The sequence below is a fragment of the Apostichopus japonicus genome, chromosome 19, assembly GCF_037975245.1.
Source record: "Apostichopus japonicus isolate 1M-3 chromosome 19, ASM3797524v1, whole genome shotgun sequence".
Taxonomy (NCBI): Eukaryota; Metazoa; Echinodermata; class Holothuroidea; order Aspidochirotida; family Stichopodidae; genus Apostichopus; species Apostichopus japonicus.
In genome coordinates, this window is record NC_092579.1 from 22,458,054 (window position 1) to 22,476,057 (window position 18,004).

General features: G+C 36.7%; 1 protein-coding gene across 3 annotated transcripts in view; it reads left to right on the forward strand.

Moving 5' to 3' along the window:
* Positions 1-2,028: 2,028 nt before the first annotated feature.
* Positions 2,029-18,004, forward strand: part of LOC139960027 (kinesin-like protein KIF19) — an 82,406-nt gene continuing 66,430 nt past the window's right edge. Inside the window, exons 1-5 of one of the 3 annotated variants that reach the window (XM_071958041.1) lie at positions 2,029-2,469; positions 2,640-2,744; positions 8,625-8,919; positions 9,893-9,973; positions 10,584-10,694. In XM_071958041.1, coding sequence (XP_071814142.1) covers positions 8,878-8,919; positions 9,893-9,973; positions 10,584-10,694 — 234 coding nt within the window. In that variant the 5' untranslated portion in view covers positions 2,029-2,469; positions 2,640-2,744; positions 8,625-8,877. Of the gene's footprint in view, positions 2,745-8,624; positions 8,920-9,892; positions 9,974-10,583; positions 10,695-18,004 lie in introns of all 3 variants that reach the window. The other 2 variants (XM_071958039.1, XM_071958040.1) reach the window with 2 other exon arrangements.

Consider the following 18,004-nt stretch of genomic DNA (forward strand, 5'->3'; position numbering starts at 1 on the left):
CTAAAGCGAATTTAATGCTACAAAGAATTTGCCTGGAATGGTAGGTATTCAGCATACACGATTTGCATCACAAATAAACGCACAGCTAGATGAATACATTTATATTGTTATCTCTACATAGTACTCTGTCTAATTGCACTCTTACGAAAAAAGAAAGAAGTTGGACATTGTTTGGTAAATATAACTTTAGCGTAATTGGTAAACGAAGGCCTTTTGAAGTGCGAATTTGTTACATTGCGCCATCACTTTTGGAAGTTTACGTATTACTTACGGAACTCGGTCTTAGCAATTCCAAGTGGTTAGAAAGCCAACAGAAGCTCAATCCGAATGATTGGTCGTGAATGAACAGTGCAAAATGATGTACATCAGCATCTCATCACTTTCTCAAATAACGAGGGAGATAGAGGCATACCATTCTTTATCACTGTGGTGTAGCCATGGTGGGCGAAATTGTTTCAGACTAAGTGGCGTCGCCATACGTTTCGAGATGGAGGTAGGGTGGGCGAGGGGCACAACAAAATGAGAGCAACATGCGGGGGGGGGGGGCAATGAATGCAGGTAATGTAAGTTGGCACCACGGAGGCGTAGTAATATCGGCATGGGGTCCAGTGGCCCCCACAGGGCCCAGGTGCCGGTGAAGCCCCCCGAAGCTTGGTAGTTTTTAGCTAAGATGCGTGTACCTTCCTGCCTAGTTTTCCTTTGGCATTGCCTATTTCAACTGTGTGTGGGCGCCAGGGAGCCTTCATTGAAATTTGTAAGGGGTAGTGCCATCCCGCCCCAACCCTCGGTGAAGCCACTGTTCAAATTCCAATTTCCAGATTCAAGAAGACTCCGACCAGCAACACTGCAGAGGAGCAAGCAAGTTTGAATAACTCATTAGCATCTGTCCCATCAGGATGAGGTCTTTAGCTTATATGTTGTTGAGCGGGCACTGTGACCGCTACAAAACGCCCCTCCCTCCCGGCTCATACAACCAGGGGGGGGGAGGGGCACAACAAAACGAAAGCAACATGCGGGGGGCACAGAATGCAGGAAATGTAAGTTGGCACCACGGAGACGTAGCCATATCGGCATGGGGTCCAGGGGCCCCACAGGGCCCAAGTGCCGGTTAAGCCTCTGAAGCTTGGTAGTTTTCAGCTAAGATGCGTGTACCTTCCTGTCTAGTTTTCCTTTCAATTGTGTGGGCGCCAGGGAGCCTACATTGAAATTTGTAAGGGGTAATACCCTCCCGCCCCACCCTTGGTGAACTGCCACTGTTTAAATTCCAATTTCCCGATTCATAACGACGGAAATACCAAATCCAAGAAAATTCCGCCCAGCTACACTGCAGAGGAGCAAACAAGTTTGAATAACTCATTAGAATCTGTCCCATCAGGATGAGGTCTTTAGCCTGTAGGTTGTGGAGCAGGTACTGTGACCGCTACAGAACGCCCATCCTTCCCCGGCCCATACAACCGCTTCAATTTGCCAATGTTATGAATAAAAGATAATAAAGATAAAATCAAATAAGATGTTAAAGCAAGGTTCGTGGTTGCTCTCGCACATCGACCTTCACCTAAAACAATATTATATGAAACAATTGCACCTTGGTTTGATCAGTAACTTAAGATACATTGTTTAGTCGACTAGCAAACAGGATCATTAGTCCCAGCTCATAAATTAGAATAACGATATCCACGGAAAACTACCCAAGATCACTGCACCAACTGCAGCATGCATAATAGGTCAAAATTATCATACATATTATGTTAACAGTCTTCGGGCTATATCTTCCTGATCAGTTCAGTCTCCCCGATGTCCCCGATACCTCTTATATGTTTTCTTTGTACCGGTACCGTTACGTATCGATCCGCTGACGGATTTTACTCTCCTTCTTGTGTTAATTCTTGCAGATACAGGGCATTTGCGAGAAATTTATATTTGTCTCTAACACCAACGAGTGCTATGTCACCCCTTTCTTCTTTCTCCGAGAAAACCAGTTCACATCTTTAGCGTGAAACTTCCCAAAATCGAGTACAACGTTATTGCGATTCGATCGATCCCTTGTTGCTACGGTGCTTGAAAGTTTATATATGAATATTCATATTACTTATATACATCGTATTCTTCAACATTTCAAAAATATTTCGAGTTCTAAAGGGGGATATTTTTAAGTGCTGCAAAAAGATATGTTTATTTCCTAAATTTAGCAGATTTATATGAAATCTAGAGTACTAATTTGATGCAAATTTAAAAGAAAAAGGAACTGCGTTGGTTTTTCGCACAACAGGTGCTCTGTAGGCACGATCACCGGCCTGTTGCTTTTTCGCTTGGTATAGTACGGAAGACACGTTATTTACATTACAATCAGAGAGGCAAATTGAAAGGCGGACGAAGGTACGTGATGACAGTATTCAGTCTGTGGAGAAACAACGAACGAGGAAATCGATAAAAGTTGATTGAGTAGACCATGATGAATGGTGTTTCGAAGTGAGTAGATCTTTGGTCAACTTATGCTTAACTATGGACGATGTTAACGTGTTTATCGCTAACATTCATGTGATTACATTTACAGTAGCCTAAGCGAATTACGAAGAACTCCGTTTCTAATTGACAGTGTTGTTAGTGCTAACATTACTACGATAACTCCATTGTTACAGCCACAATCTAAACCAAACTTGATCGGTCCAGTATTTTGCCCTGAGATCTGTTTGCAGCAGTGTATTCTCAAGAAAGTGACTAACAACGGTGAATGTAATGTACAGGTGGGCATAACTAAGTACTAAATTAGGCAGGTACATTAGGCCTAGTAACAGTTTGGTTATATAGGCAAGAATAAAAAGGCCTAACTTGGACCTAGACCTAGGATAGCCTATGCCTAGCCAGTGTCACTGGGGTGGACCTAGGACAGTTATTTAGGCGAAAACACTTGATATCTAACTAAGCCAACTTTATATGAGCTGTGTTTTTGTTCCAGTAATTTGGTTAAATCTTAAGCTAACCCTTTCTCATATTTATTGATACTACTTAGTAAGTTGAGTCTCGTCTATCCGACATGCTCAGTGATTAACCTCCCGCCACGTATCACAATCTTGCGCAATGTTTATTGTTTCCTGGAAATTGTTAATGTTAACGTCCTTTAATTGTGACTTTATTTTTTGAAGCAAGGTAGTCACAGGCCTTCTTACTGGTTTAGCAGTATGTCTCAATGCTTCTCTTACTAAGACCCTGAATATGGAGAATGCAATACATCTGGTCATTATTTGATGTGATCCCTTCACACTGTTTTGGAGGTTTTCTCTCCATATAAAGCCAAAGAGATAAATGTACTTGGCCATTTTTACTATGTAATAGCTGTCTCTGCATATTATTGTACGGTATACCCGTTGGGAGCTGTCTTGCATACAAGCTGTGTACCATGTTGCAGAATAAATCAGAATGATCTGCTATATATTAGCACATGATGTAAAGTCATTTATGTTAAAGTTGCAAGGGCATTTGACATGTAATACAAATTTATATTTTGGTACTGTAATTGGTAAAGGTGATACACATGTATGCCGTATTCATGAAAAGGAACCATGTGTAAACACATATATATATAAACCATATATTTCCCGTATGAAAAATATTTAACCATATATACGGGATGTAAATCGTACAGTAAGCACTTTTCTTTCTTTAAAAAAAACCCAATTTCTTCTGAAAAGAACCAAAATTTCTTCCAATCCTACAGATGATTGATTATGTTTGAAAACAAGTAAATCATAACAATCAACTGCAAGGTACAGGGTTAACAAACTTTCCATTACATAGATTTTCATGCTAATAATAGTCAATGATGCTTTTCCAAATTTTCCCTGATCTGATTAGCTAATAGTCCCGTATCCTTTGTCTGAAAGCATTCTTGCATCCGTAGTGCTCAATGAACGTAACTTTCCCGTTTTAGAGATAGCAAAGTTTGTGCTACCATATATGCACTCAAATATCACAACGTTAGGCCTAGTTGTCATATAGGTACATTTTGACAACATGCGCTCATTCATGCATGGTACAAGATGCACTTGAATTTCTGCACCTATCATGAAATATTTGAATTGTTTTGATCAGAAATGTTGTGAGTTGAGACAATCTATGAATTTGTGGGAAGCTACATCTCTGATACTGAAAGGATTTTTCATCCTCACAGTATGCATGTCTGTTCCTTCCACATTGATAGAACTTTGCTAATTAATGTAAAATGTGCATTCATACCACAGCAATATCATTATTGCCAACTTGTGTAAATTTTCGAGTCCCTTTTGGCCACATGTTTCAGTCAATTTTTTGGTGCAACGTTCGTGTGTAAACTACTGTGCTTCATGCATCATCAAAAGTATAGTCATTAAAGTTTAATATTTTTTAATCAGCATTGTGTAATACTTGGGCCTACTGTAATATTCGTGGAGCTGGTTGTTAGCAAACACTGCAAAGGACCCAGGGTAAATGTTGGATCAGGTTTTGAGCATTTGCATATGTGTAGTTGAATCTCCGAAGTTCGAATGGGCCTATTTACATGCACTAGTTAACTGTGTGGAATTTAGCGAGAGATCTGCTAACTGTAGGTTCAGGAATTAATGAAGAGTTGCTTGTTGGTGAAATTGATGCAAGGTCAAAGCATGGAGCTATAACAGAGTAAGAATGTAGCGAGTAGGGAAGTACAAGGGCGGTTGAAAAATTCGTTGAAAGGGGCAGGGCCGGCAAAAAGAGGGCCGGGCCCTGTAAAACAGCGAATCTAGGGCAATGGGCCATCTGCCCTATATATTGTGCATTCACAAATTATAGGCAGTGATGTCATAGCATGTTTACAACTACACTAGTAAAAGTAGGTCATACAATAAACACAAGTGGTGTTCGATCGGGATGCAAGCTTTTTTTCACAGGATGCAAACTTTTTGGGGGCCTTGTGTCCCTTTTCTATTAACATTACTGAACACCTCAATCAAAACATTTTTTGTTGTTGAAATTTCATCAGAGCACCCTTGGATGACACTCAATGTCACATTCATCCTTGAAAAAATTGTAAAGCATTGTAAACATATTATTTGAGGCCATAAAAACCTTAAATGCTTTCCCAAAAGTCAGATATGTTTTGTGTAGCATATCTGAGAAACTGACTCAATGGTCTGCGTAGTATATATATATAGATTATAAGCAAAGTCATGAATTTCTGCTGTTTAAAGTGTTGTTGCTCAAAAGTCTAAAAGTGGTAGAAATACAATCAGCTTTGATAGCTGTGCCTTTAAAAAGTCTACATTCTACAACATGTCAAAATTTAATTATGTTTCTAAAGTCTTCCTGTACAGTAGCATGAGGCCATTTTGCCAAGTTTCTTATAAAACTTGACTGATATCGTCTGCATTACATAATTTGCGTATGTTGTGACGATATAAGCCGATCTCATTACATTGCTGGTTAGATTATCAGTAATACTGTACATCTGTATATACTCTACATTACATAATGTACTTTATTGTATTCCAGTATGGAATTTTATGATGCCTCTATTGTCAAAATTTGGTAGATTCATCTAAGAATGACCTCTTAAATTTTAAGTATCTATATAGAACCCACTGAGAAACCAATCATTTTTGCTGTTAGCAAGATGTAATTAGATGTTTGAACTAGAAATTTAACCGTTCTATCTTCTAATGGCAGTCATGAAAGGGAAGTTATATATGATCCATCATGCAAGCGTTTTCGGAAGATGTATAAATGTGCTATGTGTACTGGACTTGCTAAATGGTTAATTTGCCGTAAATGAAGAAATAACTGAAGATACAAGGCATTTTAGTGTTTATTATATAAACATACAAAATTGTATTTACAGTACAGTAGGGAGGTATCTAGTATTAATAACGTCAGATGTGATCCAACACATCTCTGATCGTTCGTTCATGGAATCATGAAATGTTACAAGTGAGACTGTAAAATATAAGCAAATCATTTACATATTGTCCGTTATCAAAATCTTGAGTGATTTTTTGAAGCAGTGAAAAAACGAACTGCATGCTAACAGCGTGTTTATAAGAAAAGCTTTTATGATTATGGTCTCGGCTTTTAACGAGATGACTGTTTCAATAGTCGTGGATTTTTTTCCCTTTCAATTTTGTTTCATTTGATTGATTTTTGTCCTTTAGATGATATTTTGCTTGAGTGGTTCAATGTACTTACTGTACCATGAACTTAATGACTTCTTAGAACATCAGTAAATTTACACAGTTAGGTAGAATGAGCACTTCATCTAATTGAAAGCAGAAATTTGTCGTCTTCTATGGGAAATGTGTTCATGTACAGTATTAGTCAGTAAATATCAGTCTGGCTGATATCACTTTCATTGCTATTGCCTATAAAATATTTATATATATCATCTTTAAATAGACTATTTAAACAATCTATGTGCACTGTGATGAAACGGTTTTGGGAGTGTGCTTAAGTTACTCATTAAACATTCATAAAACTGTATTTCGTATAAGATTCAAATGTAAAAGGTTTTCCCAAGTTTTGATCAAGTGAAATTTTATTTTGTGTAATATTCAGATCAAATGATCAAATGTTCATGACTGCCTTTTAAGTGGGTACTTGTGTAATGACAGTTTTGTTGTCAATAGAAGCTGAGGTGATAACTGTTTTGCCTTAAAACAGGGACATTTATAAGCTTGTAAGCCTATTCTACCAGCTTCTTGTGGTCATAGAAAACCCAGCTCTTAATGGGTAAAAAGTGGATATAAATAATTCTGATTTATAGTATGGTATAGTATGCTGACAGAAAAACCTCCAGGAAGTGACAAAATAGAAAGTAAGAATGAGTTTCTCTGAAGGAAAACCTTTAAATAATAAAGTTAGATTAATTCGATGTTGCAAAGTTTCACCAAAATTGATGAAGAAGTACAGTACGTTGAAACTGTATCATATTGGAAATACTTTGGTCATACAGTTTTAGAACTGACCAATACGTAACATTCTAGGGTTCAAGGGATTTCCAACTGGCAGACAAATTTTGCCACTAACTGTATATAGTACAACTGAAGGGAATACAAAATTATTCTGCACTGCTACAGTACAGTAGTTCAGACTCCCATCTCAGTTGATAGGCCTAAGTACTGAATGTCTTGTTGGAATCAGTTTCTTGTATGAAGGTATTAGGGTTAATGTTTTTGTGGGATTAGGCCTTCCTTAACTGGATGTTTTTGGTGATTTGTCAGTTTAGGCTTTGTTCTCAGTGTTTTTGAAGATGTCTTCAATATGTATATATCTTTGTATTTATAATTAACATGTAATATATTCCTCTAGAATAAATTAAATTGCCTTGAAGATGTCCCTTTGACCTCACAGTTTAATACCAGATCTCAAGTTTTTTTATAAATAAATACAAATGGAACCTGTTAATATACAGTAGTATGGCAGTTCCAGTATTACCTACAGTAGTACAGGTAGCATCAAAATTAAATTTACTGTAAACTGTAAAAGTTTTTTGAACCTGAAGGAATCGTATACCGTAAAGCCTTGACTCCTCGGTATTCGTTTCTCTTAATAACGGATTGCAGAATCCGACTTTCTTGTGAGTGAGAGGACAACATTTTATGGAGGTATATCAAATCAATGTCATTTTCTATAGCAGGTTTGGTGTCAGCTGTACAAGGGGATACTGCAATCGGAGACACGTTGAAATGAAGCCAAATGGATACGACAATACAGTTTATATCTAAGCCAGAGTTGTAAAGAATCACTTCATTTTAAGGTTGAGTTAAGGAAGTTATTTTCTTAACTTGACTGTTTGGGAAGAAACTGTCCAGAACAAACATGTTTGAGTTGAAGTTTTGAAAATTTATTGACTCGATATTATGACTGGCTGCTCAAAGTACAACAGTAATCAAAGCGCTTGACTGCGGTTTTATGTAGAGTTTATAACATCTGGGTAGTAATAATTAAAACACTTTGTTTTCTTCTACAGGGTAACAGTTAAGTACATTATTTACATAAAGAGAAGATGTGTACCTACACAGCAGGGGTTCTCCATTGATGAGGGTGGGGGGGGGGAGGGGGTTCATAGGCCAAATCTAGCCTGTGAAAGATTTATGGTATATTACTGTATAAGGGAACCCTAGACTAGAGAAGCCTTACTTACACATTACTCAATAAACAGTTACAGTAGGTATAGTGAGATTTTTTATACTGTATGGATCTTTTGCTCCAACCAAAGTATTCCTTTGTTCCTCTCTTACATGTCTCCAACACTACAAGCAGGGGGTTGGGGGGGGGGTGCAAGGCTAAACAGATACACTCATGTCAGTTAAAGGTAAATAGTAAAGTTCATGTGTAGAGTTGGAGACAGACATGTATGAAGCATTGCTTGTACATACCTGAACCAGTTTTGGGGGATGTTCTCTACAGGTCCATTGGAGAAAGATAAAGAGAAAACCTCAGGCTTTTGAATATGCAAAAATGCAGTCACTGTAATCTTGTAGAAAACACTTGAGGAGACAAAACATATTTGAGTTTCAACCCATTTTGTGTTTGGTCTGAACTTTATTGGAAAAGAGACAAGATGTCCCTACAGTGTTATCATAAAATGGACTCTCTTCTTTTTGTATCTCTCTCAACAGGTTTACACTTTTGAACGGCATGATGGGCTGAATCACATCGAATGAGAGAAAATTATCAAACTGTGCCTTTTCATCGTTTTGCCACTGATCTTACCATATTTAATTTCTTCCTTAAAAGTTACGTCATGCAGTTAGTGTGATGCAATACGTCCAGAAATGTAATATGAACATAGGAGATAGTACCAATATAAACTAGGCTCCCAATTAAGGGTCAACTCCTCCCCCACCATTCCTCTCCCCCTCATCCATCACCATGCCAAGCGGGTCAGTTGATTGGAAGGAGAACCAGTTAACGGTGAGTATTACAGATATTGTAGTTCATAGATAAATGAGAGAATTTAGACTGAAATTTGTCTTTTAACTGTGCAAATTTCATCAAGGTTGCAAAGCTGAATTCAATGTGATTTTCTTTTTACAGTACAATTGAGGCTCTTCCGTTGCGAGGAACTCCTTTCAGACACAATTGGACCAAGTTTTGCATTTTCGTGCAAAGCATCAAGGGTTTAAAATTAAAATTGCCTTGAATGTGAATATGACAAGACTGAGAGTGATAAAGTTGTAGTAGTAGAAATATGTGTGTTACTTGTCTCCTAATTATCGTTCGCCGGGAGAATAGCCAAGAAATAAATGGATCTTCAAATGAAAGGCACATGGTCGACTTTATATGTGCAAACCCTCAGGGTGTATGAACAAAATAATGTAATATACCAAACGGATAAAAAACAGTTTTTTGTAAGGACTCTTATCAAAAATATTACATGATAAGTGTCTTAATTTCTTGAAGAAATTGATTCTACATTAAATGGATATTCTATTTGAGTGTTATGAAGTTGAATATATGCCTTACTATAAACTACTGAAAAAACACAAACATGATACATTTCAACCTGAAAGAAAAACCTGACAATGTGTTGTGCTTTATGTTGGAAGATTATGTTGTTGGACAGACAAGGGCCACATACCTTGTAAAACAGGTCAAGTTTTAGTCACAAAGACTAAACAGTAGTTTGTAAATTTATGACTTGCTTTTGGCATTTATCTGTTTTATATTTTATTATAATTTGTCTAAATATTTTATATTTTATCTTTCATATATTAAATAATAATATACTAATTAAATATTATTGGGGATACTGGATATGTTTAGAATAGAATAGAATCGTTTATTAGATATGCTAACTACAGTTAAGTCGGTAATAGAATGGAGGCTTCATCGACTAGAAGTACCTGTTTTGAAGATTTACGTGTGTCATTCTCCATGCTTACAGGTTGCTCTCCGCATCAGGCCGCTATCGAAGGACGAGAAAAATGCAGGTGCCACCGGGATTGCCCAAACCGTGGACGATCAGGTGAGCTCCATGGAACGTTTATTAATATCCTCTATTATTACTGCACTACACATGTATTCAAAAGGGTGAATCATTTGATTTACTTCCAAGATTTCCACCTCCCCCACCTCCATCCCCCCACCAAAAAAAAGTAAAAAAAGTTGAGAATATCGATATCGATCGAATATCGATCCCATCCTGAAAGAGAAGATCCAGCGTTGAATAATTTAGTGTTCAAGTTTTGTGGTGCAGTTTTGTAGACTCCTGTGTAGCTATAGCTCCTGTGTACAAAAACAAAATCTATATATATATATCATTGCATTTGTATAGCCGTTTGACCATTCCACATGTTGTTTTGCAATGGTGCTACTGAATGAATGACTCGCTGTACAAGTGCACAGCAAACTGTGTCAAGTAAGTTTTTAAGTATTACTTGCACCCCTGCAAAGTAATTGAATTTTTCTCAATGTGGATCAACCATGCCACACAGAACATATACTGGAAGGCATGTAAAATGCCTACTATAACCAAGTTTATAATGCTAAATGAATGATGTTTGATGTGAACAGATTGAACTGGCTGGTGAAACTGTATCGATCAATTGTAGCTACTGTATATATTTTTTTTTCAGATTGTAGTATTGATGGACCCTGCTGCGGACCCCTACGATGTCCTCAGAGCTAAACGTTCCCGAGAAAAACACTTCTGCTTCGATCGAGTGTTTGGTCCACAGTGCCCTCAGGTTAGTTGGCTATTATTTATTTACCTTGCCTCCTCTCTAACCTGTCTCCCCACAACATCAGTACTCTCTCTGAGAGTGAACTTGTCACAGTTTTATCACTGTACACCCTCAGCAGCTGGTCAATGACCACCTCATTCTAACATCTAAGTGTTGGAGAGTGTTTTTTTTTTGTGGCTAAGTGGACTTCTTCATCTGTTCGAATCTGCTCATCTGGCTTTGAAATCAAGACATCTTTTGGTCTTCATCTTGTTATTAGGTCTTTAAGCCTCCCGGCATGGGGCCCCCATAAGTGTCCTTTTCAATTTGGAGTCTGTGTCTAACCTTAGCACTAATTGCACAATAGATGTCATTACCTGTATTGCCTCTTAAAGTTCTTCCTTCTTTTTCTTCCTTTTTTTTCCTTCTTCCTTTTTTTTTGATCATCTTCAAGTGTCACTTTAAATTACAGTACTGTGGTTTTTAGTCATTTGTTTAGATAAAACCTTAAGATGAAACAAATGTTCTTAACTGCACAAGAACTAGGCTACATGATCTTGCCTGAGGACATGTGTGATATGTGTGATATGCTCCATAGTACTGATAATTCAAGTTTATTGATGGAGTTTGAAATTCAACATGAATTTTTGCAGTTTGCATACTTAAAACTTAGCGTTGCGCCAATGATCCTTTGCGATATTGGTATTGGCCGATATTTGCAATTTTGGCAGCATGTCGGTAAAATTTAGCCTCATTGCCGATAACGGCAAACTGATATTGAACATTTATTTTTCTTTCACAACAATGCCACTAATATTGTACCTGCTACCAGATTCACACTTCCACTTCTTTATATGTGCATTGCTTCCTCACTTACCTGTCTCCTCAGAATTATAGCACTCATGATTGCTTTATCATACATGCATTGGCCCATCTAAATGATGTGAAGAATTCCTTTCCCTTAATGAAAATGTCTGTTGTATAATTAAGCAATCACAGGTCTGATAATGGCTAAGATTTCTACCAATTAAAAGCCTCATTAATTCATTCCATTACTAATTTGAACAAACTGATCCCTAACTTTTACACTCTAGTTTGATAGTTAATGTTAATAAATCACACTTGAACATGATGATTGACTTTTTATACAAAAATTCTGGCCATTTCACAGAGAAATAATCGGACTAAAACATTCAGACATAAAACTTTGTTTGGTGTTTGTCGGACACACCGTCACAAACTGAATCAGACTTTTGCACGATACTCATCTTTTGTAGCACTTAGTGCAACAACCTTGCAATGGCCTTGTTTGTACAAGTTTAAGTCACGACAGAGCAAAACATCACTTTTAACATAAATGTAACGGTAAGAGTTCCTGACATTTACCTAGATGCTGGATTTGCACAGTTGATATTGTAATTTGCTATCATTTTTTCTTCTTCTCATTTTGACTTCCTAAATATAATTATTTTGCTTAATGTTCCTTCTGACACACAACAAGCAAATTCCCCCTGTTACATCTTGAACAAAACAGTCAATGCTTTTTAATGAGTTCTCATTATTAGACATTGATTATCACAATTCTCTGGTGATTAAGCAAGGCTTTGTGTAATCGTCCCCTAAGGAAGAGATTACAATTTATGTCCCAATTCATAGCAATTACGTTTGAACCAGGACTGTTTGATTTCAAAACAGAGAAAAGAAGCGGAAAAAAATGAAAGAAAGAAGGAGAGATAAACTAGGTCAAAAAACTTGAGTACAGTCAACTTTTCAAGGCATTATGGTATAATGTTTAATCCATTCTAATCCTAGTTTACTTGTGTTGTCTGCTTTCATTATATCCTCCGTAGATATAGAAATGAGAAAAATGGAATTATTTTTTAGTGATGAATATGGAATATACAGTACATATATGATTAGATTTTTTTACATTAAGTGCAAGCTACTGTATGATGGAGACCTGCTGAGAATATGTGTTCATTCTCTGGCACAGTTGCTTTGGATGTGTGACCAAATTTTGATCTGGAATGTTTTATAGTCATCATTGCTATTCGGTGTTTAATGATCTGTAAACATCCTCTCAATACATGAAGGTTACATTACCATTTACAGTACTGTACCTCTCATTTTAAGTATGAGAACATAGACATGTGGACATAAATAGCCATTTGATTATTCCTACTAAATTTATTATAGTAGGATTAATCAGTTTGCCATGTATCCCCTCCAAATTATCCATACCTTTGCTCATGAATATTAATATATGAAATGTTCTTGTTTGTGAAGGATATATACGTTATGTACTACATGCTTTCTGTGTACAAGACTAATACATCTTTACAATTGTATAGCAATTTGACATGTTTGGCATAGCATTTTGCCATGCGAGACCGGATACATTATTCCCCCGTAGGTGGAGGAAATGGATTCCTGTCTTTCATGGAAATGTACAATTCTTCACATTAAAACTTCTTGTGCATGCCTTAAAGGTATAGGCCCCAAATGATAGAATGCTGCAATTGCTAGAAGTTTTCAAAAATTAATTTACTGGAGGTCTTTGCTCTCCAAATTGTTCTCAGACATTTTTAAGAAACACACAAGATGACTGAATGACCCAGTGAGGAAAGTATCCCCGAATGTTGTAATCAAAACAGAATTTTGACCAAAGGTGACCATATCTAGCATATTTGGGGTCAATACAGCATATCTTTAAAATTCAATACATGTCACAATAGGAGTTTAGTGATTCTTCCTGATATTACCATACTACGTACAACCAAATTTTGCTCTTCCTTGAAGATCCCTAGTCAAATCCAAATTTCCAGTTGGAGAGCAGTGTGTGTGAGATGACATGAGAATTCCTTCACACACATCATCCTTCGCAGGTTGTTTTGCGTCTATGTGTACGCTTACGATAAACAGAAACCTCACAATCAATTTACAGTTTGTTTATTTGTCTGTAAGCTGGGAGAGGCAATAGAATGTTACATGGATATTAATGATGAGGAGTGAATCAAAGGAAAACGGCGAATAATTTAGTGTTTGCATCTATTGCGTAGCAGGTTTGGAGTAAAAAAATTACTGGAAATACTACATGGTAAATGTGCACAACAATTGCTGGACATCTTTTGTTTATTTGTGTAACATTTTTACAATGCGATAACAGATATATAATTCACTGCAATTCACAATTTTAAGGTGTTTCAGATAGACAAAAGGTAGTAAGCATCTTACAACTAAAAGCTGTTCTATTGCTCGTTAAGAATTAAATGACATTAATAATGATACAAGAACAATGGGACTATCTTGCGTCTTAACAGAGGGCGCTGTTGCATCGGTCCTACTGTGCATCATCCGTACTGTTAAACAATCTCTGAATTGAAGTAAAATGATCGTGTGAAAGCGCTCACAAGCTGCAAAACATGCCCGATTAACTTGCATACTGATGCGCTGGGTGATGGTTCGACTCGTACAGTTTCGCCAAAGGAAAGCATACTTTAGAATATAGAAAATGCACGTTTAGGTGATTAAAACAGGTACAGTTGTAACTTGATATGGGACTTGGAACAAAATATGTTTCAAAAGATTCCTTCAGTAATTACTCAACCAAAAATATATTCTACTATTGATGAACTCATGGTACCATTATGACCTGCAGTCATAGACTGCATCTGGTCAAGTTTCGCGGAACTTAGTGCCCTCTGCTACTTTTAGGTGTGGCCGGCGAGCCTCATTGGATGAAACTGGTTTTAAAACATTGGTGTATAATAAACAATCAGATATATATTTCCCTTTCCACCCTTTGGTAGGTTTTTATAAAATAAAATGTTTTAGTTTTTCTTTGTTATCATTTCTGATGATCAGAATGGGACCAGTTTGTGCCCCACAATAAGTTTTGTGATCGGGAAAGATTTGTAATATTTCTACCGATTAAAAAGTACAGGCTATTGGAAATTAAAAATTAAAATGCTCATAAAAAAATTACCCCATTTGCCTTAATTTTGAAAATTTTCTCTCACATATTCAAATTCCACCAGTAGGATGATAACACTGAGTTTAGGCCTTAAAGGGTGTGAAGACTCGCGCAAAAAGAAACGTCTAATGCCGGTACTTTGACCTAGTTCCGAATGAGGTGTAACAGAAGTGTTAAACACTACCATCGATCCCAGAAAATACACACACAGCTTGCTACCGTCGGTAATTAGACACTAGTGTACAGTCAGTACATACAGCTGCGGTCAATACCCACAGCACAGTATACAAACGATACAGCGATGGACATCTCAGGTCCAGCTAAAGATAACAATTAAGGTATCACGTTTCATTACCGTCTGCATTTTGTAGCGACACGAACAAAACGTCACATGCAAGTAACAGAAAGTTAACTTTTTCAGATGGCCGCACGCGGTTTGGGGCGAGTCTTCAATGCCTTTAACTCTGTACCCTGGCTTTCTTTGCTTGAAATGAACCTACAGCTGATCAGTTCCATCTCTCAGAGATCACCTCAAATACTTGGTTGTTCTTTCTACTTATTTGAGTTTACATTAACGTTTACTTGCTACTGTTTTTTCAATGAAACTGCTATTTGCTTATAGATAAGAACCCCCCTTGATTGAGTATCTTTGCTACTCTCACCGGCTTCGGATGTTGAATCTGAATCAATAAGACGGACCTTGGGGATTTGTTTATTCATCTGTTTAGAGGGATCAATTGTTGACTCTCTTGAACAAAAGTAGCTCTCTTTCTTGGTTGTCAGTTATAAGTAAAGTATCAGTCTTTTGCATTTCTGTTTATCAGCTCAGTAGATTATTAAAAACAGAAACTTAAGGATGAGAATGATACAGCCTGAGTAGCACCAGATATTACAAGAATAGACACGGATAGGCGATGTAATGTATGTTCCATTGGCTGGGGGCCTTTGTTATATCACTGCTAGCGATTCTGTTTATCCATTTTTGTGTTTTTTTGGTTGTTTTGGAAAGTGAAGAAAGTAAAGAAAACGTACACCTAAACAATGAACAACACTGAATAAATAAGAAAAACAAAAGTAGTAAAAATAATATGGTATGTAGTGTAGGTCCTTGCAAAAGTCTCTTTATACAAACACTATCATGCATTGGTTACTGCAAATGTCAAAATATGTCAAGTCTCTTTTCAACAAAAATCTTCTCACTTGCATAATTTGTTCCCAATTGTGCAAGAAACAAAGATTCCGCTTCTACATATACTATATCCACCATATATTCACCTGAATTATGTGAGTTATGTTATCATGTGAATTATGTGATGATGTGACTTATGTGATTATGTGAATTATGTGAATTATGTGATAGTGTTGCGGCTTCTCATTGTACTTTATACAGCGTTGAGGATAAAGTAGGGGCAATAAAATGAAATGAAACAACGCATGCACAGATATATTTATTGAGTTTTGAAATTTATTGCAAAAAATATGTTACAAACTGCCTCCGATAGTTTGAAAATATTTTAATTAAGGTAAGATAAATTTTTATAAACATTAAATAATACTCAACATTCCTGTGGAACATTTTCCGTACGGTAAATGGGTATGTAACACATATATAACACATGTATACCAGTTCCTCGAAAATTTTCATAAAGAAGAAATATGGATATTATCAATATTTTGCTGTCGATATGGTCATACCGACGGACCTTAATAGAACAGAGGTGCAGGTTTTCTAAGTTCTACTGCTAGTCCATATATGTGAAGTACAGTATCCACTGTTTTGAGTTTGTTTTTAAAATGATCAATTCACTTTACAAGTACAAAGAAAGCTTTTAAATTTGGTCGTATTTGTAATCATAGAGTCTTGCCCTGGTGTTATAAACAGTTTGATGTGAACCCTTGTCTGTCTTCCAGAGAACTGTTAAACATTAAAAATATTGGAAGCTTTTACCGCAATCCTGCAGAGAGTAGTGAATGATACGCTCTGTAACGTAACCACAGCCCAAGATTAATTTATTTCTTGATAACCAGATGAACTATTTGAAGTACAATGCACTTCAACATGTGATTGATCATGTCACTATAAAGCAGATAATATGTATATTATTATATATGTTTCAATAAAATATCAGGTAGAAAACCTGATACTTAGAAAAGATATGACAATGATTGAATTATAGAGAGTAGGCGGTAGTGATAGATACTAGAGTTGGACTAGGCATCACAGCTTAATTCCATTTAGTGGTACAAAGAGACATTTAATTAAACAGTGCATGACTTAATTCCATTTAGTGGTACAAAGAGAGATTTAATTAAACAGGGTATCACAGCCTTTATATCCCACTTATTTGTACAGAGGGAAAGTTGGACAGGGCATTTCAGCATAATCCCATTTATAGGTACAGAAAGATTTAATTGAACTAGGCATCACATTTTATATCCCACTCATTGTAAAGAGGGATAGTTGGACAGGACATCACAGCTTAATCCCATTTAGAGGCACAGCATATATATCCCACTTATTGTGGACAGAGGCAGTTGGGCAGGACATCACTGCTTATTCCCATGAGAGGCACAGCGTTTATATATCCCACTTATTATGGACAGAAGCAGTCGGACAGGACATCACTGCTTTATCCCATTAGAGGCACAGCATATATATCCCACTTATTATGGACAGAAGCAGTTGAACAGGACATCACAGCGTACAGTTATTGCATTAAATGGTTCATTTTAGAAACATTTGTTACTTTGTAGCAAGTATTAGAACCATTCCTCCAGAAAAAGTCTCCTTAATGATTCTTTTGTACTAATGAGATCCATACATTTTATTTATGCCAGTTTTTTAAAATATTTTTCTTATTAGGCACCACATATAGGATTTGGACATAGTGTTAAGCAAACTGAATTTCCTGTGACACAATTCATTCTGTACTGGTATTAATGCTGTGTCTATGGACTAGTACAGTTTCTTTAACAGTTCGTGCGTGCATGAGTGTGATTTACTGCCAAAATTTCCCTGCATAATAAGAAAGGCAACCTTTCTCTTGTATAATGTCAAACGTCTCCTTCAGGACCTTCATGTTTATATGATCTGTCAATATCAATTACCTTCCTGGTGTCAACGTTTGAACAATTTACTAGTAATTTCAAGGCTAAAGCTTTCACTAATAAGAGAGTATATAACAATGGAAATGGCTTTACTTTCACAGTCTACGATACTAACTGTCATTTCAAATTCCATTAAGATTTAAATTTTTAATTTTGTACAAACTTCTTTCTATGGCGCGCCTGCTCGACGGGAGAATCTCATACTTTTCCTTACCTCTCGGCGGATTCATCTACGTCAGATGGTTGCAGGTCA